The 22,412-nt window shown below is 44.3% G+C and overlaps 1 protein-coding gene across 2 annotated transcripts in view; it reads left to right on the top strand.

The window, feature by feature from the left end:
• The window catches only part of USP7 (ubiquitin specific peptidase 7), a 64,667-nt gene extending 42,478 nt beyond the window's left edge, over positions 1 to 22,189 (top strand). For both annotated transcript variants that reach the window (XM_053929153.2, XM_053929155.2), the window contains exons 6-31: positions 37 to 145; positions 1,270 to 1,400; positions 2,499 to 2,553; positions 3,522 to 3,602; positions 3,702 to 3,792; positions 5,938 to 6,020; positions 8,120 to 8,229; positions 9,760 to 9,916; positions 10,953 to 11,097; positions 11,417 to 11,547; positions 12,373 to 12,507; positions 12,944 to 13,045; positions 13,212 to 13,317; positions 14,586 to 14,678; positions 14,762 to 14,829; positions 15,165 to 15,265; positions 16,174 to 16,327; positions 16,929 to 16,996; positions 17,505 to 17,613; positions 17,708 to 17,785; positions 18,860 to 18,960; positions 19,805 to 19,904; positions 20,522 to 20,641; positions 20,838 to 20,909; positions 21,049 to 21,139; positions 21,601 to 22,189. In XM_053929153.2, the coding sequence (XP_053785128.1) occupies positions 37 to 145; positions 1,270 to 1,400; positions 2,499 to 2,553; positions 3,522 to 3,602; positions 3,702 to 3,792; positions 5,938 to 6,020; positions 8,120 to 8,229; positions 9,760 to 9,916; positions 10,953 to 11,097; positions 11,417 to 11,547; positions 12,373 to 12,507; positions 12,944 to 13,045; positions 13,212 to 13,317; positions 14,586 to 14,678; positions 14,762 to 14,829; positions 15,165 to 15,265; positions 16,174 to 16,327; positions 16,929 to 16,996; positions 17,505 to 17,613; positions 17,708 to 17,785; positions 18,860 to 18,960; positions 19,805 to 19,904; positions 20,522 to 20,641; positions 20,838 to 20,909; positions 21,049 to 21,139; positions 21,601 to 21,707 (2,698 nt within the window). In that variant the 3' untranslated portion in view covers positions 21,708 to 22,189. The remainder of the gene's footprint in view (positions 1 to 36; positions 146 to 1,269; positions 1,401 to 2,498; positions 2,554 to 3,521; positions 3,603 to 3,701; positions 3,793 to 5,937; positions 6,021 to 8,119; positions 8,230 to 9,759; positions 9,917 to 10,952; positions 11,098 to 11,416; positions 11,548 to 12,372; positions 12,508 to 12,943; positions 13,046 to 13,211; positions 13,318 to 14,585; positions 14,679 to 14,761; positions 14,830 to 15,164; positions 15,266 to 16,173; positions 16,328 to 16,928; positions 16,997 to 17,504; positions 17,614 to 17,707; positions 17,786 to 18,859; positions 18,961 to 19,804; positions 19,905 to 20,521; positions 20,642 to 20,837; positions 20,910 to 21,048; positions 21,140 to 21,600) is intronic.
• Positions 22,190 to 22,412: the final 223 nt, after the last annotated feature.

Genomic DNA, 22,412 nt, shown 5'->3' with positions numbered 1-22,412 from the left:
GTGCGGTTTTCCCTCAACCTCAAACTGATCTTGTAGGTGGGATTCAAAGAAGCACACAGGCTATGTCGGTTTGAAGAATCAGGGAGCAACTTGTTACATGAACAGCCTGCTGCAGACTTTATTTTTCACCAATCAACTACGAAAGGTAAATGGATGGTAATTCTCTACTCACCCTCCCACCCACCCTTTTCTCTCCAGTATTAAGGGACAAGCAAAGTCCTCTTGCCAAACTTTGCCTTGTCTTCTCCTACCTCAGTGCTGTGTCCAGAGACGCCCCTATTTTATGCCTGTGCTTATCTGTAGTCCTCAGTGTTTGGAGACTTAGAGCTAACGGGGGTGGTCAAAAGTTCACTATAGCTAATGATCCTAACTTTGAGGTAGAAGTAATATGGGTATTTTTTCAATGTGAAAGCCATTAACAACATTTGAAAAAGTTTTATATGAAAAATTGATCAGTTGGAAAACTGGCTGCAAAATCTAGTTTTCACATATTATAGACAAAATTTATTTATTTAAAAAAATTTTCATATATTTTTAGACAGAGGGAAGAGAGGGAGAAAGAGAGGGAGAGAAACATCAGTGTGTGGTTGTCTCTTGAGTGCCACCTACTGGAGACCTGGGCCACAACCCAGGAGCATGCCCTGACTGGGAATGGAACCAGAGACCTTTTGATGTACAGGCTGGCAGTCAATCCACTGAGCCACACCAGCCAGGGTGAAAAAATTTATTTTTGTAAGACTATTCAAACCAGAATATACTTCCCTAGAATGTAATGGAGGCGAGAGAGTCATTTGTACTTTAGGAAAGTCATGTGAGCAGCATGGAGCAGTGCAGGCAACGCGGACTCCTGGTTATGGGGGCAGCACTGGCTGGTCTGCTTTCCTCTTATGTTTGCACTGTTCTCCTGGTGAGTTACCGTGATAGGATCTATCCCGGGGATAGCTGAATGTAGGTGATGTCAGTAGATTTGTTTCATTAAATCTTCTGTTTATAAGTAATGTTAAGTTTTAAAATGTTGCTCTGTGAAGTCTGAAATGAAAGTGGTTCTCTTTGGATGGTGGGCTATAGGTAATAGAAAAAAAATTTTTTTTTGCCTTCTTGTATTTTCTAGATTGATTCTAAAGACTTTTATGATTTCAAATTAAAAAAAAAAACTTTCTGACCTATGTAGGGGATAATTAAAAGCCTTAATTAAACTACTGTAGCCATTGTGATATTAGAAGTGATACTTTCACGTCAAATTTCATTTTTATTTCTTAATCCTTTTAGGCCGTTTACATGATGCCAACAGAGGGTGATGATTCATCCAAAAGTGTCCCTTTAGCATTGCAGAGAGTGTTCTATGAACTACAGCACAGCGATAAGCCTGTAGGGACAAAAAAGCTAACAAAATCATTCGGGTATGTATTGGAAATCTGCCTTTCCCTTCTGCTGCTCCTTTAAGGATGAATGTGAGATGACAGAAGAATTGCAATCACTGTGTAGGCATTTAATTATGTGAGAGTGTATTTGTCAGTGTATTTTATTTGACTACTTTAGATATAGCACTTTTAGAATTTCAGAAATAAATTGAGAAGCAAATACTACTTAAAGCTTTACTGGGCAAGCTTTCCCTGTTGAGCTGAACAACATACAAAGTTTTTAACATATGTATGGCGGTGTGGGCGTGCCCAAAACAAACCCCAGAATTATTTTCTTGATAGTGGTCCCCTTGTAGTACAGGCTTCCCCCAGTAGGTGAGTATTCTAGGAACCCATCTGTATCCTTGTACCAGCTGGCCTTGATGTGAGAGTTTGTGTTCAGCTTCAGAGAATTTTTATTGAAGATTATGTCCACACATTTCCCCATTTCGTTATGGGGGATTTATGAGTGCACCTGCTGAAACTACGCTGACTGTTCAAGTAGTTTTTGACCAAAAACCGCAAGACCCCCATGCTATACCCTCCATTATCACATGATCTTGCCCCAAGCAACTTCCCCCCTCCCCCCATTTCCACTGATGGAAAAATGTCCACAAAGGGAAATGTTTCAAGCATGTGGAAGAGGTAAAAAACAAACCGGCACAAGCACTAAAAGGCATCAAAACAGACATGCTTAAAAACCGTTCTGAACACTACAAATGACCTCTTCAGAGGTGTGTTGCATCAAATGGACATTACTTTGAAGGTGACTAAAGTTTAAATATGTAAGAGTAAACACGCAATTTTTAAAAAGTAAATTCTGATTTTGTCTGGTCACTACGCATATACTGACTGGGACACATGCCCTCCCCTTGCAGTAAGTTGTTTCGTACAGGATAACGTTTGTTAGCATTTGGGTGTCCTGATAAAACACAGTTTATCTTTGAATTATAACCCCCCAAGTAATACCAGAAAATGAACTTAAGAATAATGGATGATTATATAGTGTGTTTTTTTAACCTATACTGCTTATTAATTTACTCTTATTTGAAATTTAGATGCTTCGATATGTATAAATGTTCACTTTATCTTTCCAAGGTGGGAAACTTTAGATAGCTTCATGCAACATGATGTTCAAGAGCTATGCCGAGTGGTAAGTTTTCAGCTGTAATTATATACTACTGACATTTAATATTTTGAAGCACTGTCAGAAGTTGTTACCAACTAAAACCTCAGGCATACTTCACGACACCATCATTCAGATATGCCCATGTTTGCTTGGGGCCAAAACTAGGCTAGAAGGGAAAAAAGCAGCATTTATATAGTTTAAAACCCAGAAAGAATGCAAAAAGTTATTTGAGATGGAAGTTTGAGGGGAAACTTGAATTTAAATATTGTAGTAGGATAATGTGTTAATGGGAATTTCTACTTGAGTTGTTATTGGCTCTAGTAGCTGTTTGACTCCCCTGCTTCAGTTTGCAAGGATGACTTCTGTTATTACCCTGCAGCATCCAGACCCCTTCTTTGCACAGAAGTTCTGGTTGAGGCAGACCTCTGTGTGAGTGACTCTCCCCCTAACCAGCTGCAGTCACTAGCGAATTCCCATCCTTTCAGTTGTGATGAAAGATGCACAAACACGCACACAACATGAAATGGCTATTCAAGGTGATTGGCTGGGCAAGGTGTGTTTTCTTTTTTGCAGCACTAGCTGGATTGAATCCAGTTCATTAAATATCCATGGACAAACCAGTCAATCCTGTTGACAGGCTCAACCTCATTAATCTCTTGGTGTGGACCAATACGAGTTAAGTTTAGTGCTCAATTTACATGCTTTTCCACAGAGGTAAAATGAATATAAAAAATGCTTCTAAAGGCACTACAGATTACTAATTCATTCCGAAGGCTGTTTAGAGGGTTAATCTCAACTGTTGCATGTAGATGTTTTTGTAACTATCCAACCAAGAAAGAAGATTTTGTATGTTTTTGATAATTGCATGCCAAAGGTCATACTATTTATAGTCTTAGAATGTCTTGGACCATTGCAATTTCCTAGTCACATTGCAAATTACTGTGTATTGATTAAGCATAACATTCTCTTAAAGCCCAAACTTTCTCTTCCAGTTGCTTGACAATGTGGAAAATAAGATGAAAGGCACATGTGTAGAAGGCACCATACCTAAATTATTCAGAGGCAAAATGGTGGTATGTGATTATCACTTTAAAAGGATAATTTTAAAAGATTTTGAAACGTGCGCATTTTGCTGACTAATAATACTTGTGCCATCTTTCCCTCGTTTGCAGTCCTATATCCAGTGTAAAGAGGTGGACTATCGATCTGATAGAAGAGAAGATTATTATGATATCCAGCTGAGCATAAAAGGAAAGAAAAACAGTAAGTTGTGTGCACACAGTGGCCTGCTGACCTTCTGATCATTTCTGTTGTGGTTTAATGCTTTACTCACACAAGTGCTTTTGATTAAACTTGAGCATAGAGAGAAAACTGCCAAATGATGAGTGTACAGCTCACAGAGTGAGCCACAGAGTGGAGAGCCAAGTCAAGAAACAGAAGTTGGCTGACACACGCAGCCCTGCCTCGGTCCTTCCCAGTCACTACCTCCTCTTCAGAGGAAACCGCTGTTTGGGTTTCTAACGTCCTGTTGTAGCTTATATTTACATGTGGAAAATATTTACATAGGATATAGTGTCTATCTCATTTACTTTGCTCAGCATTATGTCTGTGGAATTTCACCTATGTTTTGAGTAACAATAATTTGGTCTTTTTTATTGGTTATAGTATTTCACTTTGGGAATATACTGCAAGAGTTTTGGGATCAGCTTTTCTTGAGAGATACATGGACTGTTTTTAGTGTGAGGCTGTAGGCATGAGCCCCCTGTCTACCTTGGTTTTTTCTCTTTCTGGTGCACATATATTTGCATGTAGGGTGAGAGGGATTGCTGGCTCCCAGGGGACACACATCTTCAACTTAATAGATAAAGCCAGGAGGTTTCCCACAGTGGCTTATCAGCTTCACCCAGCCCTCCTGCCCAGCAGTGTGTGAGAGCTTTCGGTTATCAGACTGGACGTTTTGGTGGGAGTGTGGCGCTATCTTGTTTTCATTTACACTTCTCTGATCATGAGGTGGTCACCTTTTCATATGTTTATTGGCAGTTTGGGTACTGTCTGAACATAATGGAATACAGTTAATTATAACTTAATGTCCTCGTCTACGAATTCTGTCACCTCTGTGATTTCTGGGTCTGCTTCTGTTGAGTCACCTTTGTCTTTACCACGGGCTGTATTTTCCAGCCTCGTTGTGTGTCTGGTAATGTGTTATTGGATGCCAGCCATTGTGACTGTGATCTTGTTGGGTGTTGAATATTCTTAACCTTTGTTCTGGGGCACAACTAAGTTACTTGGCATGATGTGTATTTTTCAAGGCTTGCTTTGTAACGTTTGTCTGGGAATTTATAACAGTTTGTGGGAGCACAACGGTTTTTAGTTGAGAGCTAATTTGTCCCCATAACTGAGGCAACGGCTTTCTGAGTTTTGAGCCTGAGGTGCCTGACTTATGAGGCTTTTCCACGATGGTGGGAGGAAATACTGACTAGTCCCAGGCTGGTGGAGTGCGGGGACTGTTCCCCCGATCCTTGTGGTGGTTCTTTCTCCAGCCCCAGGTGATTTCCTCACTGTACTGAGTATTGTGATTAGCACTCACGGAAGGCTGCAGGAGAACCCTCTGCAAGTCACTGGAGCTCTCTTCTTATGCAGCTTTCTGTTCTTGGGTACTCTGTCCTACAGATGGGAGCTGCCTTGGGCCCCTCGATCTCTCTGGGACGCTCTGGGCCCCGTTTGGGTTTCTCTTTGCTGGGCTGTGGCCTGGAAACTGCACAGTAGCCGGAACACTTGACAGGCTGTCTCTGGGATCACCGTTTTCACTGCCTGTGGTCCAGAGCACGAACCCTGTTGTTTTCCATGGAGTTCAGTGTTTCACTTGTTCAGTGCAGGAGAATAGGCCAGTTCCTGTTCTTCTGTCACCACTACAGCAGGAGCTCTTCCTGTGCTCTGGTCGCTAGACTGGGTGCAGTTGCTGAGATCATCCCCCCAGACTGAGATCACCCTGTGTTTACCTTTTCACTCTTCTAATGTTGCCATTTGTTTCACAGAATCTGATAGTTTTAGTTTTAGTGATCTCCAGATATATCCGTCTTCGCTTTTTGTGTCCTAAGAACCCCTGCCCTGAAATCATAAGATACTCTCTTGCGTGTTATTTTTTAATCTTTTCTATTTATTTACTGTCTGTTACCATTTGTAAGACCTTTAGGAAACCATATCAATCTCCTTAGAGATTACGCCTTGGCTGGATTAGTGAAGTGTTAAGGGCACATTTAACTGGTCTGTGTTGGAGGTTGAGAGTTTACTGCTCAAGGCCAGTTACTGAGATTCCCTTCCCTGGCGTTCCTAAATGTACTTGTTGGCTTTATTATAATCAAAGCTTACTGATAACCTCAGCTGACCTTTCTCTTTCTCTCTTTAAAGTATTTGAATCCTTTGTGGATTATGTGGCAGTAGAACAACTAGACGGTGACAACAAATATGACGCCGGGGAGCATGGCTTGCAGGTAATCTGGGAATTTTGTGCCAGTGTCCTGGTGTAGCTTTTCACTTCCACCTGAAATTTTTTGCTTACTTGTGAACTAACAATTTCCTGGTATCTTTCCCTATTGTGCTGGTATCTAGAGCTCAAAGGATTTTATTTCCTAGAGTGGACCTTTTATTTCAGAGAACTCTGGGTGTGTCGCTGGTATGATAGAATGGGAAGGGGGTAAGGAAGGCGCCAGCAGGGAATGGAAGTAGAGCTTGTTCATCAGAGGTAGAGCTGTCACCTAGCACACTGAAGTTCAGTCCCTGCGTTTGAAGACGTTTTTCCATTTCGTCCATTATTCTGTTTCTCCCCTTATGGCGTCAGTGCCCGGGGTTCTCTCAGTATCCGCTGCTCATAAGCAGAATTTGTTAGTCACGTGGAGTCCGGTATTGGCTGATGTTGTTTTGCTCTTTTGTGTGATGGAGTTAACAGTTTTCTGAGGATCATGACTTCTGCAATGAGGAGTGCGTTTTCTGTTATTCGTTCCATGACACTTGGTATCCCCGCTGGTTTTCCACATCGCCCTTGAGGAACTCTGGGCTTCTGGCAGAGCAGTGAGCATCAGGTCGAGGGACAGGGACTGTGGCCGGTTCCTGGCTGCCAGTCAGGCTGGTGGGTGGGTCAGCAGCACCGTCACCGGGCTGGCCCTCCAGGATCTCTGTTGCAGCCTCATAACCTTGACGCTTAGGCTCAACTGATTCACAGTTTTTCAGATCATGCTGTGTTTACCAAGCCTGCTCATTTATAACTCACGGTGCCATTTTGCTGTGGGCCACAGCCCTGGTCTTGCTCTGCTGATGAGGCCACTTAGGGCACCCAGTTGCATATCAGAAAGTCACTCGGTAAACATGCACCTGGATGTGCTAGGAGACACTTGTGTTAACTCAGAAGAATTGTCTTTATCCACGCTGCATATTTGGGGTCTGGGCAAGCAATGCATATTTCAGAGTCATAGTCTCAGTGGACAAGGGTGGAGAAACAGAATTCTTGTATTATTCTTTCAGGGCGTATTGAAACCATGCCATTCCCTTGTGTGGTAGTAGGTTCCTAGGAATTGTGTTTTTCCTTCCAGATACCCTGTCCTTTTAAATGTGCAGGTGTGCATGGTAGAACGTTGCCACATAGGTTTGCCTTGTCACAGACACTGGTTCCTCCAGGGGGACATTCTCTAGCAGGTATTGGCTAAAGGTTTACTGTGCAGAGGGAAGGTCTGGGTTGGAAATATACCTGATCAGGGTCGCTGATGGCCTGGTGGTGGCTGAGTTTGGCAGAGGCTTATCTTAGTGAGGGAAAAAGAGTAGGCTGAGGTGGAGCAGAGAAGGAGACAGGTGTGAGAGCTGTAGAGTGACAGTTCTATCCAGAGAAGCCAAGTGTGGAAGCTGGGGGTGTCCTGTAGCCCAGATGCTGGCAGTAAGTAACTGGGGAAAGGCTGTGTTGGTGGTAAGAGGGTCTTGCTGATACTCATGACATTCTGTAGAAGTGTGAACGGTAAGCACTGAGTGCGTGCTCCACAATGTGTGTGCTTAAGTGTAGACATGAAGGTGCAGGGAAAGGAAGCTGGCTACTTAGAGTCCTCCCGATGACTGTTCATCAGTACTTACTCTGTCTAGGTGTTCCACAAAACAATAAGTACATGACTGTTCATCAGTACTTATTCTGTCTAGGTGTTCCACAAAACACCTAATATCACATAATGGTAACCAGTCTTCTGTTTTTCCATGTAGTGTTCTTTTTTTCCCCACTGTGTTCCTCACATTCTTCCATGTTTAATGACTACATAATACACCAGAAAATGACCAAGCTTTCATTTACTTAGCCATTCCCCTATGGCGAGATACCAAGACAGAACAAAATCCAAAGGGGGAATCTCTCACAAGCTGTTGCAGCATTATTCTAGTAGCAGTAAGTACGGGTGTAAACAATGTTGCAAAGGCACCTTAGATGATGCCTAAACACTGCCTCTTCCCACCAGAAATCCCCAACATGTTTGGGTCTTACAGAAACGCTGTTGCTTTCATCGCTTCAAGAAATAAGTAGTGGTGGACTAAATTTGCATTTCTTTTTCTCAATGTGCAGGAAGCAGAGAAAGGTGTGAAGTTCCTAACATTGCCACCAGTTTTACATCTACAGCTGATGAGATTTATGTATGACCCTCAAACGGACCAAAATATCAAGATCAATGATAGGTAATCTGGAGTGGGGTGTGGAAGTTGAGATTAATCCTCACTTGGATTTTTAGTGGGTTAATTTTAGTGGTTTGTTTAGTTTTATAAGTATATACCCGCACACTCACATACAGATTGGGTCTCATCTCTTGTTTATTTAGGTTTTCCTTCTACCTTGGTGTCCAAGAACTATAATTGACAGGGACAATTTTTCAATTCTGAGGCTGCTTCTTTGTATCTTTCAAAGAACCCCAGCCCCTCTGCACTATGGCTACTGAAGTCTGTGAGGAGAGGGTGCTTCCTGCTCCAGGGACTTTGCCATCACCAGAGTGTAGATGTCACCTCAGAATTGGAAATTGATATTATTGCACTTGTTTCAACAGAATTCTCCAGTAGTTTCTAACATCTCAGTTGGTGTTGACTTGTAGAATGTAGTGCAGCTTTCAGGAATGCTGAAGTAGGTGTGTGTGTGCCTACTCAGCGTGTCTTCTAGATTCTTAAAATACTAAACACAAGGATGATATTATACACTAATTTATCTGGTTTAGAATATAGAATATTTATCCTGATTAGTTTGAGTACCAACTTTGTACAGGATAGAGATTGGGCAGTCATCCTTCAGACTTGAAAGGGAAATATAACCCAACCCACTTACTTGCTGCTAGCTGGGTCTTTCTTATCCATTGTTGCCGTTTACTGTGGACTTTCTAAGGAATCATCTCCCCTAGACCCCACAGACACAGCCTGAAGGCTGAGTCCACCCTGCTGGTGTGTTTTGTTGGGTCCTTACCTTGGTTTTCTTTTTTTGTTGGAACTAGTTGCCAACATTTCCAAATTCCATCATTTCACATGAAAGTCCAAATTTCTGGCATACTTTGGGAGTTCAGAACATCGGGGGACACTGGGCCTGAATTCCCACAGTGGGCTGGCTCGCTCAGGAGCTGCCCCCTCAGGGTCAGTGCGCATTCTCCACCTTGGTCCACACCTGCCCACCTTATTTCCTGCTTTCTTCTGACAGTGCTCCCCATTACCATGTAATTAGAATTCTTGTGGAGCCAGCTATTTAAAAATAATACAGTCCAGGAAATCTGTAGAAATCACAGTGTAGGAGTTCTTTCTTACATGTCTTCCTTCTCCAATTTGATTTTTCCACGTTTCTCAAACATGTAGGACATCTTTAGTCGTGCGCTGTTAGAATCATTCATTAACACACATGTAGAATTCTTTAAACCCCAGAAAATCAGTCTACATTTTTCCCAAGATTATTGTGTCGTAGCCTTGAATTTAAAATTCTATTCAGTATCTCAGTGCTTTATAGGTATTTTTCTCCTGTCTAACTTCAAATTTTGTTCTGGTATATAAACAGAGTTTATTCTAACCAGTAGGAGCTGCCTCAGAAGTAGTTCATCGGTCCTCCCAAGTCAAATGCATTCTTCCCTTTGCAAATTCAGATGAACCAGTAAATTAGGTCTAGGAACACATAAAGCCTAAAGATGAAATATTTTATGTGTAAATGAAACCTGGATTTCTTTTAAAATGTTTTTTTAATAGGTTTGAGTTTCCTGAACAGTTACCACTTGATGAATTTTTGCAAAAAACAGATCCTAAGGACCCTGCAAATTATATTCTTCATGCCGTCCTGGTTCACAGTGGAGATAATCATGGTGGACATTATGTGGTTTATCTAAACCCCAAAGGGGATGGCAAAGTAAGTGCTGGGCAGGGGGTGGAGTAGGATATGATGCTCTCGACTGGGGGGTTTACACAGATGCTCAGCCCCAGCATTTTCCTGAATCTGCCTTATGGCCTAGTTAGCGAAGGGTTCCTTGATAGCCTGTGATGTAACTGTGTGTTCTGATATGTATTAATTGCTGATACTGTAAAGGTGAATGGTAATTTAGTGTTTATACTTTTATGTGTCTCTCTGTTGTTATGGAATATTGGACCACTTAGAATCCCTTCCCATCTAATATGAGGCACTTATTTTCCACTTACCAAAGCAGAGTAATAATCTGTGGCTGGGGCAGGGGAGACAGCATCAGTTGCGTGACATTCCACAAGCCCCATTGTCCACATGGTAATGCCCCATCTCTTCCTGGTTCACGTGGATGTCATCACATAATCTTCACCAAGGGGGCAGGTGAGGTTCTCTGGGCCTGTGCCCAGGAGCATAGGGCCATTGAGGAACACAGCAAAGGTGGAGCCTGCCTAGCTCATGCTCAGAGAACCCCAGAGCAGCAGACTTGTATGACTCTTTTACTGTGAGGTTGAGTTCCAAAAGGCCTCAATCCACAGTGAGAGATTGAAGAATAACTACGTGTGGGTTCTGACTCATTTTTTACTCAGGCCCTTACTTGCTGTGATAATATGTCATGAGTTGGGATAAAATGTCCCATTTAATTGTATTAACCACAGCAGAAACATTTGTACTTTTCTAGCTGAGTTAGGTGCATTCTGTATTGCTTTCTTGATTCTGTAAAAGGTTGTAGTATCAGTAGATTGAACCTAAGTAGCAAATGGGCCGAGTAGATTATAGAAATGGCCTGTGGTTGAATATTAGCAATTCCCCAGAACAGAGACGGAGGATAGCAGAGGGACAGTTGAGTTTTCCCAGAGGGATGCCTGAGGCAGAGTCTGGTTGTTCATGACAGCATTAGACGATCTGTTGTAGGGAAACTGCCTGAGAGTTTGTGTGCTTCTCTAAGCGCTTTCCCTCACTGATGTCTCATTGTCCTCCTGTCCAGTGGTGTAAATTTGACGACGACGTGGTGTCCAGGTGTACGAAAGAAGAAGCAATCGAGCACAATTATGGGGGTCATGACGACGACCTCTCTGTCCGGCACTGCACGAACGCATACATGTTGGTTTATATCAGGGAGTCCAAGCTGAGTGAGTAGGGGTGTCTGTTGTGCTCCACACTGTTGCGAGCTCCGTAGTTGTACCGTGAATCACTGCCGTGGCGTTGTTGGCCACGTTACAGGGGACCAAAGGTGTGTCTCCTGTCCCAGCACATGTTGTACTTATTTTGCCTTAGTCACAACATCTAGAAGCAGGATGGGTTGGGCTTGTGGGCTGTGATGTGGACTCATGGCACCGAGTAATTTCACTGTACTAGATTGCTATATGAATGATGATGTAAACTTGGGACCTTTTAAGAAGGGGAAAGTAGAACCTGACAGAAGTGAACGAAGGTGCATTTGTCCTGCAGGTGAGGTGTTACAAGCTGTCACCGACCATGATATTCCTCAGCAGCTGGTGGAACGATTACAAGAAGAGAAAAGGATCGAGGCCCAGAAGCGGAAGGAGCGGCAGGAAGCCCATCTGTACATGCAAGTGCAGGTCAGCTTCAGTCTCCCGTGAGCCTGTGGTGGTTGGGGCTCCGGGGAGGCCTGCTGTGAGCTACATGGCTCCAAGTGCTGGCAAGAACATCGGCTTATTGCTGAGGGATCAGGGATTGCTCTGGGCAGCCCCTTGAGCATTTCTAACTGAGTGATTGCACAGGTCAGTTCCCTGACCAAGTGGAATGTACAGTCCAGTTCAGGGTAAGGACTAACATGTGAGAAGTACTTGGACCACCACATGAGAGTATTTACAGGAAGTGCAGAGGGGTACAGAAGGGTGAAGGCCTCAATGTGAGGGTGCACGAGAAGGAAGAGTTAGTTAGCGTCCAGAGGCTGAGCACAGCCCTGACGGGGTGTGTGCAGGTGGCACACCAGGCTATGCAAAAGCCTGACACACAGGATGGAGAATGCAGGAGAACTCCAACAGGGTGGTGAATTTCCAGATGGTCTTGGTTCATGGCTCAGTTGCGATATTAGGAAACCAAGAAGCATCCTCTTAACAAGTTAGTTACCTGGGAAAAGGTGCATTGTGCATCCTATCTTTTTAGTATTTGGTGGTCACTATACAGATGGATTTCTAGCTAACTCTTACAGATGAGTAAGATTGACTCCATGAACATGGAGGTTTTTGTGTTCTTTAAATACATACTTTGATTTAGTTCTTAGTTGTTTTGAAACTTTTCTCCTTGGGTCTTTTGAAGAAGGCTCTTGGAAGCAAGACTAGTTGTTTTTTTTAGCATTTTACTGTTTTAACTTCCTCTTGATCATCGCCGTCTTATGTTATTTTGTATGTCAATTGTTCTGTACTTGTGCATGTTTTCAGATAGTCGCAGAGGACCAGTTTTGTGGACACCAAGGCAATGATATGTACGATGAAGAAAAAGTGAAGTACACTGTGTTCAAAGTATTGAAAAACTCTTCGCTTGCTGAATTTGTCCAGAACCTCTCTCAGACCATGGTGAGTGCCAGTTGCTCTGCCGATGGTTGCCTTTGACTTCCAAGTTGCACCCTCCTTCTTTATAACTGGACAAGATGGTACCTTTTGGGGTAGGTGTTCTGTCTAGTCACTGCCTGAACATGAGGAAGCGAGTAGAGCTCATCTCCATCTCGGTCATGCCTGTGAGTGTCCTGTGACCTAATGCTTCATCAAAATCTACAGTGACAGAAGTGCAGTCTGAGGGTTCTCTTTGGTAACCACTCCCCCCTCTCTCTTTTCTTTTTAGTAAAATGGGCACTTTAGTCTTCAGATTCTGAAGGCAGTTCACTGTTACCTAAATCAGGAGGCATAGCAGTAGTAACATTTTTTTACGTGTAATTTCATGACGGTTAGAATGACAGAGGATTAAAATATGAACTGATATTGTTTTAATTAAATTTAAACTTTATTCCCCCAGGGATTTCCACAAGATCAGATTCGATTATGGCCAATGCAAGCCAGGAGCAATGGAACCAAACGACCAGCAATGTTAGATAACGAGGCAGATGGCAATAAAACAGTAAGTGTTTCTGACTGTCGCACATTCAGTGTTCTCTCCCTTTGGCACAGCAGCCTGTCTGCCTTTTTGTCCAGTGAGATACATTTTCTTCAGTACATGAGTATGGATTTTCACTCTTCCCTTCACCATGCAAATTTCCTGAAATTGGCATCTCTTTTGGAACTAGATGATTGAACTCAGTGATAATGAAAACCCTTGGACAATATTCCTGGAAACAGTTGATCCGGAACTGGCTGCTGCTGGAACAACATTACCCAAGTTTGATAAAGATCGTAAGTGCCCACCAAACACTCGACCACCTTCAGAGCACTAGAGGTGGATTCCTGGGCCATTGTTCTACTCACACAGGGTTAAGCATTGTTCCCTTGCAAAGCAATCTCGTTAATTCCAGAATTGCTCATTACACCTTTGTCGTTGTCTAGGCTTCTTGATGAAGTGAAGTAGGACTGACCATGGGTTGTAGTGTCCTGGGAAAAGAGGAGACGGTAGCCTTATTGAGTCATCATGCTCCATCTTTCATCTTGGCTCTCATGGTCTGCTGATCATATCGGTCCTTTATATATCGGGCAGGTTATATAGAGCAAGGGTTGCAAAGTTTTTCTGTCCAGGGCCAGATAGTAAATACGGTTGACTCTTCAATAACATGGTATTGAAACTGTAGGTGCCTGTGTATACACGGATTTTTACAAATTAGTACTGTATTTTTTCTTCCCTATGATTTTCTTAATAACCTTTTCTCTGGCTTCATTGGAAGATGTAGTATAAGATCAGTTATATTGGCACCAAGTTTCTGATCAGCAGTAGAACATTAAATTTTGCAGGACTGAAAATTACATACAGATATTCAAGTCCTTGAGAGGGTTTCCCTAATCCCCGATTTGTTAAGAGGGAACTGTATGCCACTCATTGTGGGCCATGTGTTTTCTGCCTGCCATTGTAGCATGAAAGTGGCCACACAGGATGTGTAAGGGGGTGAGCCCAGGCTGGTTGCGCAGTGGTTGACTGGCAGACTGCAAACTGAATTGTGGCTGGTTTGATTTCTGTACAGAGCATATGCCTGGGTGGGAGGCATGTGAGGAAGCAGATCGATGTTCCTCCCCGTCCTTCTCCTTCCCTTCCCCTCTGACTGAAAAAAATAAAATAAAGTCTTAAACTATACCACAAAAAAAAATCAGGCACAGATGGGTCAAAGTTTCCTATAAGATTCTATTAGTATTGCTTCATATGTGGTCACTTGTTTAGGGAAGAATTGCAACTTGACATATATTGCCATGACGACAGCCAACCATCTAGTTAGTACCAGGTCCTGAACCGAGGACTCCTAAATTCACTGCCCCTCATCTCACCCTCCTTGCGTCCCACGGAGTGTTTCCCAGGGCTTTGATGTTGGGTGTGGTGCTGCAGCCCCAGGCCTCAGCTGACACAGTAATTTTAGGTGCAGTAAGCTGACATTTCAGTGGCTTACTAAGTCCACTATTACTGATGTTTTAACTGTACTGAGTGTTAAGATCCTAACAAAAGCTGTTTTTGAACCTTGTAGATGATGTGATGTTATTTTTGAAGATGTATGATCCCAAAACACGGAGCTTGAATTACTGTGGGCACATCTACACACCGATATCCTGTAAAATCCGTAAGTTTACTGCACTCACCTTCTGAGTTGATTCTGCTAAAGCCCTGGTGTGTTACAGCTTTGGATTCTTTTCTTTCCCCTAGGTGACTTGCTCCCGGTTATGTGTGACAGAGCAGGATTTGCCCAAGATACTAGCCTTATCCTCTATGAGGTTTGGATGGTTTATTTTTCCATGATCAGCCTATTGTTAGTGGTTTGGAGAGGGATTTTGTTGCCTGTTTTGCTAGCCCTGAATTTGTCATGTGTGATATCTACAGCTAAGGTGACCTCGGGTTGAGAGTCACCTTTGTAGATTTGTGATTTTTACCAATTGAGGATCGATCAGTGATGGTTCCATCTATATGGGCATTACTATTTGCCATTAGCATTTTAACTTATTAAAATACAGGGCTGATAGAATGGGATGTAGAGAAAATACATACAGTATATGGCCATGTTAAATATACAAATGTTGCATCTGTTAACTAGTTCATTTCTTTACTCTAGGAAGTTAAACCGAATTTAACGGAGAGAATTCAGGACTATGATGTATCCCTTGATAAAGCCCTCGATGAACTAATGGATGGTGATATTATAGTATTTCAGAAGTACGTATTTTTTTAAGGACTTTATCACTTTATACTAACGTCAGAAGTTTTTATCTTGAGTCCTCCTTGTAGCAGGAAACAAAATTGTGTCTAGACCCGGAGGAACATTTTGTTTGAAGCTCCTCACAATGCTGACAGAAGTTGGAGCTCTGTGGGTTTTTGAATTAGGGGTGGTGAGCATTTTCATTATTTAATGCTCTAATTTCCTAAAAATGTCTACAGTGGGCACGATAACTGTTATCAGGGTGGCAAAAGTCCTTAGGAAGTAGCAAGATTGCATTGCTTCCTCAAACCTAGGACATTTCTTAGAATGCACTTACTTAGGTAATTGATTTAAACTTGCCTATAAAACCAGCAGGTCTGTGGTCTTAGTCTAAAATCAGCCTGGGCTTGCCTATCCCTTGGTCTTGAAGCATCTGAGCAGGGTGGTCCTGGCACAGGTTGTGTGCAGGTGAGGGAATGCAGTGGCCCAGAGCAGGGCCTGGCACGCTTTTGTCGTAAGGGCCAGGCAGTCAGTATTCGGGACTTAGTGACTACTCGATCCTGCTGCCTGGCCTGCAAGTGCTGCCTGCCGACTCCTGGATTGGCAGCAGGCTCTGCCACGGGGCGGCTGTGTGGGCCCACCCTTCCCCTGGGTCCTTGCCCCGTCTGTAGAGGAGAGGGCACCGGTTTTTGTGCTGAGACCCAGGACTGGAAGCAGCACTGTGTATGGCTCAGAGCACACTTTCTGTAGGTGGTTGCCTTCCTTCATTGTCTCTGTCTTGCAAAGATGGCTGGGAGGACCCCTGGCCTCCTAACATATGACCCTGAGCTTATATCCACAGCTGTTGGTGTCAGTGTTGCTTGAGAGATGAAGACCCCTGGCCTGGGCTTTGATTCAGTCTACAGATTGTTTTCTCTCCCCCCAGGGACGACCCTGAAAATGATAACAGTGAATTACCCACTGCAAAAGAGTATTTCAGAGACCTCTACCACCGTGTTGATGTCATCTTCTGTGATAAGACAATCCCTAATGATCCTGGATTTGTGGTCACCTTATCCAATAGAATGAATTATTTTCAGGTATTTGGTAAATGCTCTTCTCCCTTCCGATTCCACCCCAGGAAGACCAAGCTCTTCTTAAAAATGCTTGCTGATGAGGCTGGTGGATTGGGTTCAGGGGAAGGGGTTAGTCCCATTTCTGAGGAAATTCCTGATTGAAGTGGGTTGGTGCTAAGATCACCATTAAGCCAAAGCTGTCTTTTCTCTGCCTCCCCTCCCACACCAACTACCATGTCCACCTGCACTCTTGTCCTGTAAAAGCTTCTCTATGCTGGCGCCACTTGGTTTCAGAGGCAACAGTGGTAACAGCTCCTTTGCTTCAGTTACAACATGCCAAGTGTAAAGCGTTAAAAAATTAATGAGAAAATTTAAGTATCTGTAGACCTCGCCATTAAGGTGAAAATCCCTTTAAAAGTTATCTTCATCATACATGCTACTCCCGAGGTTGTATGCTTTATTCCTGTTCGATAGTAAATTCCTAGGGCATTTCAGTTCAGGCTGCTCATATCACATTTCTTTAAGAACATGAGGTGCCTATTTAATGGTGAAGCATATGAGCAAGTTTCAGTTTATTCCCCTAAATGTGAACAGCTGTGAATTCTGGTCCATTCCCTTCTCTCAGGTCGCAAAGACAGTTGCACAGAGGCTCAACACGGACCCGATGTTGCTCCAGTTTTTCAAGTCTCAAGGGTAAGCCTCACAGAGACCCTCAGTGTTTGGTTATTACCACATGCTTTCCATAGTTCATCCCAACATCTTGGAACTAACTTTAAGAAGTAGCTGGCCACATCACCTGACATGCCATTTCTTGCTTAGTTTCAGATCTAGAATTGTCACCAGTCATACCTTGACCACACTACTCCAAGATGTCAGACTAATTGGCAGCCTCATCTAAAGTCAGACTTACTTTAGCTACGTCATCAATAAATACATCCCCTCCCCCCATCCCCACCCCGTGTCCAGTTGGGGTCATCCCAGCCAGACTTCTCTGTGCTGGTGACCATTGCAGAGAGCACTCAGGTGGGACAGCCAGAGGGACTAAGGACTCGGGAAATAGGAGCATTAGTGCGGAACCCTGTGCCAGGTTCCAATTTCAAGTCTAGGTGCAAGGCCTGTGGTTTGCTTTTCTGCTCACTCACAGATATTTGTTTCAGGCAAATAAACAAGTCACTTATTTATATGCTGTTTTCTTGTGTAGTTATAGGGATGGCCCAGGTAATCCTCTTAGACATAATTATGAAGGTACTTTAAGAGATCTTCTACAATTCTTCAAGCCTAGACAACCTAAGAAACTTTACTATCAGCAGGTATGAGTCCAAATTAATGTAACTGTGGGTAATAAAGTGAAGCCTTGGGTTTTTGTGGAAGCATATCTAAAATAAGCCTTTCTTTTCTCAATAGCTTAAGATGAAAATCACAGACTTTGAGAACAGGCGAAGTTTTAAGTGTATATGGTTAAACAGCCAATTTAGGGAAGAGGTAAGTTTTTTTTACTGGTATGAATTTTATTTTCATTGGAGCTTGTCCATGGTTTTTGCCTGGCCAGACCCTGAAAACTAAAATGAAAGCGCAGTGAGTGACAGCATGTTCGAGGGTCCGAGGTCAGGGTTTGAGGACCCCGGGGAGGTGTGGCTGTGAGATGCAGTCCCCTCCTGCCCCCACCTCTGAACCCTGGGGGAGGAATGACACTGTCATCTGCCTGAACCCTCCAGGAACTCTGTGTTACTGGTTTGCACATCTCACGTCATTGCACTGCCGCTTGGCCCAGGGCAGTATTTTCTCAAACCGTTTCAGGCCTCATGAGTGTAGCAGCCGGTCTCCAAGTGGCTCAGACACTGACTGTGCTGGGCACCCACCTCGGACGTTACTAGCATAGGCCACTGCAGCGCCTCGTGCTTGTTGGCACAGAAGACATGCCCTGCCCAGCCACACGTTAGCTGGTGGTTCTAGAAAGTCTGTTCTGCTCGGATCCCGAGTCTCTCTCACCTTTCTTGCTCTGCCCATTTTGAGAGATAATTTCAGCCACTTAGCACAGACATTGAGTCCTGTGTGGAGCTGAGGAGGCTGAGATTATAAAGCCCACCTCTGGTCGTGGTCCAGATTGATTGGCCTTGTCACTGTCCTGAGAACTGGAAAGGCTTGTAGATGATCTTTCATGGGGATCATTTCCTGAGAAGCTGTCCTGGAAACAGCAAACTTTTTGCATTAAAGTAAAGTGGCATTTCTCTGTTCATTTTGTTTCATTTTTTTATAGAATGTATTGGGTGACACGGATTAATAAAATTATATAGGTTTCATGTATACAGAAAGTGGCATTTCTTAACGTCCCCTCAGTACTTTGTGGGCCCCTGGTTTGGGCAGATGGTCTGAGTGAAGTCATATATCAGGCAGTCCTGTTTTACATCAGGAATGTAAATGAGGAATTGCTGGGGAGCTAGAGGCAGCTGAGGGTTCCTATTGCTGTTTTCTTCTCTCTTTGAGGAAAACTGCTTTGCTATAGCAGACCCATCGTGTTTTCTTGAAAGCACTGTTTTTCATTTTGTCCTTTCTTAGGAAATAACACTATATCCGGACAAGCACGGCTGTGTCCGGGACCTGTTAGAAGAATGTAAAAAGGCCGTAGAGCTTGGGGAGAAGACATCAGGGAAACTTAGGCAAGTATTTCCTGGAGCCCTAAGGAGGGCGGGAGGAGCGGTGGTACCAGCCCCAGCTCTGCAGTTGTGTTAGTGGAAATTGAACACAGCCAGAACCCTTGTGCATTGTTGCCAGACTCATGCCTTAGCCTGCCTTTTGCAGCAGTTTTTAAATATTTCACAGTTAATCCATTTTGCCTCCTTTCTTCCTAGTCTCTTGATAGTAACTACCTATAGTAAAAATGTGTAATTCAGGTGAAAAGGCAAGTGGAGGAAGAATGTGATTCCAGTAGAGTGATAACTGAAACTGGAAAAGGCTGCCGTTTTGGTATTTGAGAAATTGGGCCACTACTGGTGCATGTAGCCAACATTCAGGCTGTAGGAAGAAGGAACAGATGAGGAACAGTTCCTGTTTCAGAGAGGTGGATGCTTTTCTTAGCATGTCACTGTACAGTCAGCTTTAGGACAAAACAGCCCTTGGCGGCCATTGGCTCCCAGAATGTTTTCTCTCTAATATTATTAAAAGGAGGAGACCTTTATTCTCTTAAGGGTGAGAAAAATAACACAAGTCCTGCCTAGTGTGGGACTCCTGGAGGGAAGATCCACACAGTTCCAGGAGACCCGGCTTCACTGAGTCTCGCGGGTCTGGATGGGACGGTCCCTGTTACCCCATTGAGTCACATGCTTGGAGGGGGCCACCTGACCAGTGTTGGGTCTGCTCCCCTGGATGCCTGCTCGTGACATTGCAAATCTTTTGGAAAGAAAGCAGACAAGCATCTCATGATAGCTTTTAATAAGAAAAGTATTTGTCAGTCTTTTTTTTTTCACGTGGATTTATCTTTCACCCCTAACCTGTTTTGTACAGGCTGCTAGAAATTGTAAGCTACAAAATTATTGGAGTGCACCAAGAAGATGAACTATTAGAATGTTTATCGCCTGCGACGAGTAGAACATTTCGAATAGAGGTAACTGTCCCTTCTTGCCACCAGGGAGAGTTCTGCGCCCTTGGTTGGTCGGGCAGCTGTCAGCCACTCGTTCAGTTGTCTAACTGGGGTCAAATATACATAACGTGCAATTCACCACGTTAAGTATCCAGTTCATCGGCATAAAGTACATTCACGCTGTGGAGCACTCGTCACCTCCATCCACTGCCACAATCTTCATGTTCCCCACTGAGCACTCTATAGCCATTAACATTTTCCCTCCCCAGCCCCCGGCAACCACCTGCTACTTCACTGAATTTGACTACACTGGGCACCTCCTATAAATAGAATCAGGTGGTATTTGTAGTTAGAAAGTAATTGTAAATGTTGGCCACTGGATAGGTCTGTTCTGCTTCAGGGTGTCAGCTGGTTTCTGGAGTGGCTGGAATTTCCACAGTAGCTGGAAGATGCATTACTTGCTGCCTGAAAACTTAGCTGTATTCTGGCTCCGACCTCTTACCTTGTTAACAGGAGCCAAACGTGGCATTTTGGCCAAAATACGACCTAACTTCCTCATTGGAGGAGCAGGTTGGAAGTAAAACATGGCCTTTTGTCTGCATTGAGTGCTTTACTGACCTGTGTTTAAAATGTGTCCCCAGGAAATACCTTTGGACCAGGTAGACATTGATAAGGAAAATGAGATGCTGATCACAGTGGCACATTTCCACAAAGAAGTGTTCGGGACGTTTGGCATCCCGTTTTTGCTGAGGATACACCAGGTGAGGTTTTGTGGGCAACAGGTTGAGCATCCATATCAAAACTTGAAGCCTCACACCCTGTTTGGATTAGTGTTGCTACAGCCGGTTTCCTGCCTTGCGGGCAGAAAGTGGGTTTTGATGGTGTCCCCGTGGGCCATGAGCGTCTGTCACGATGCAGCACAGGTGCGTGAGCACTCCTGTCCTCTCCCGTTCGTAGGGCGAGCATTTCAGAGAAGTCATGAAGCGCATTCAGAGTCTGCTAGACATCCAGGAGAAGGAGTTTGAAAAGGTACGCGCTTCCTGGCCACTGGAGTCTGTCAGTGGGCAGCATTCTGGAATCTAGACTAGAAAGGTGGCCTGGACTTTGCCAGAGGTGAGTTTTGCTGACACCCAGGACTGATGGAGGAGTTTTCATGTTTGTCTTTTAGTTTAAATTTGCCATTGTGATGATGGGCCGGCACCAGTACATAAATGAAGATGAGTACGAAGTAAACTTGAAAGACTTTGAGCCTCAGCCTGGTAAGAGCCCTCCCCTGGTTTCCTTCCGAGTGGGGTTGGATCTAAGCAGCAAGTGGTAAGGGGCTGAGGGTGGAGAGCCCTGGTCTAGTGCCACCTCTTGCATTTCCACAATGGGGCGGCCTGGGCTTCCTCACCTCATCTGTAAAAGGAGGAACAGCAGCAACCCGTGAATCCTCCTAAGGACTGGAGCATTCCTCAGTGGCTGAAGGAACTGAGACCCGAGGCCGGGGTGCGAGTGGCCCTGTGAGACTGGCAGGCTCTGACAGTGCTGCACGTGGAAGCCACCGAGACATTTGGTCAGGGTGTGGGGGCCCTTGGCTTCACATGTGCGTGCAGCTCAGAGCCCCAGCCTGATGGTGACCCCAAACCTGGGCATCAGCTCTGCTCACGGGGTTGGCCTCTCCTGGCGTGGGGGTCCCGGCAGTTGCTCTGTGGTCTCATTTCCCCTCTTTCCCCACCAGGTAACATGTCTCACCCTCGGCCATGGCTAGGGCTCGACCACTTCAACAAAGCCCCAAAGAGAAGTCGCTACACCTACCTTGAAAAGGCCATTAAAATCCATAACTGACTTCCTCACCCCATTTGTGCAAGGCAATTACCACGTGTGGGTGTGTGCCCCGTTTTAACAGCGAGAACTCTGGTACATGTGTGCTCTGGCCGAAGTCTTCAGCAAGAGGATTTGCTGCTGGTGTTAATTTTATTTTGTTGAGGCTGTTCAGTTTGGCTTCTCTGTATCTATTGACTGCCCTTTTTGAGCAAAATGAAGGTGTTTTTATAAAGCTTGGATGCCAATGAGAGTTATTTTATGGTAACCACAATGCAAGGGAACTGTCAGCATAATGGGGAGGAGAGGTTATTGCAGGGGTCCCCAACCCCCAGGCCAGGAACAGTAAGAGTCCTTGGCCTGTTAGGAACCAGGTGGCAAGGGAAGCTCGCCTATGCTCCGGATCCTGTTCTCCCTGGTTCATCCCCCGTCCCTTCCACATCCATGGAAAATCAGGTCCCTGGTGCCAAAAGGTTTGGGGACCGCTGGGTTAGTGGGACACGTGGTACTGGCAAAAGGTCTCTAGTCTGTGTGTAGTTGGCATAAGCTGCCTGGCTGCCTCCTGGGGGTCCCGGTCACCACCCTGCCCGCAGCTTGTCATCTTATGTTTAGGCTCGTCCCATGTTACTCCTTCAGTTTCACTTTCAGTGCCCTTTTGTGCGTCTGTAAAGGTAAAACAGAGAAACTCACAGCTAATAAATCGCGCTCTTTCCTTCCCTGCGTGTCCTG

The sequence above is a fragment of the Desmodus rotundus genome, chromosome 1 (genome assembly GCF_022682495.2).
Source record: "Desmodus rotundus isolate HL8 chromosome 1, HLdesRot8A.1, whole genome shotgun sequence".
Taxonomy (NCBI): domain Eukaryota; kingdom Metazoa; phylum Chordata; class Mammalia; order Chiroptera; family Phyllostomidae; genus Desmodus; species Desmodus rotundus.
Note: the sequence above shows the minus strand (reverse complement) of the source record. Positions and strands in the feature narration are given on the sequence as shown.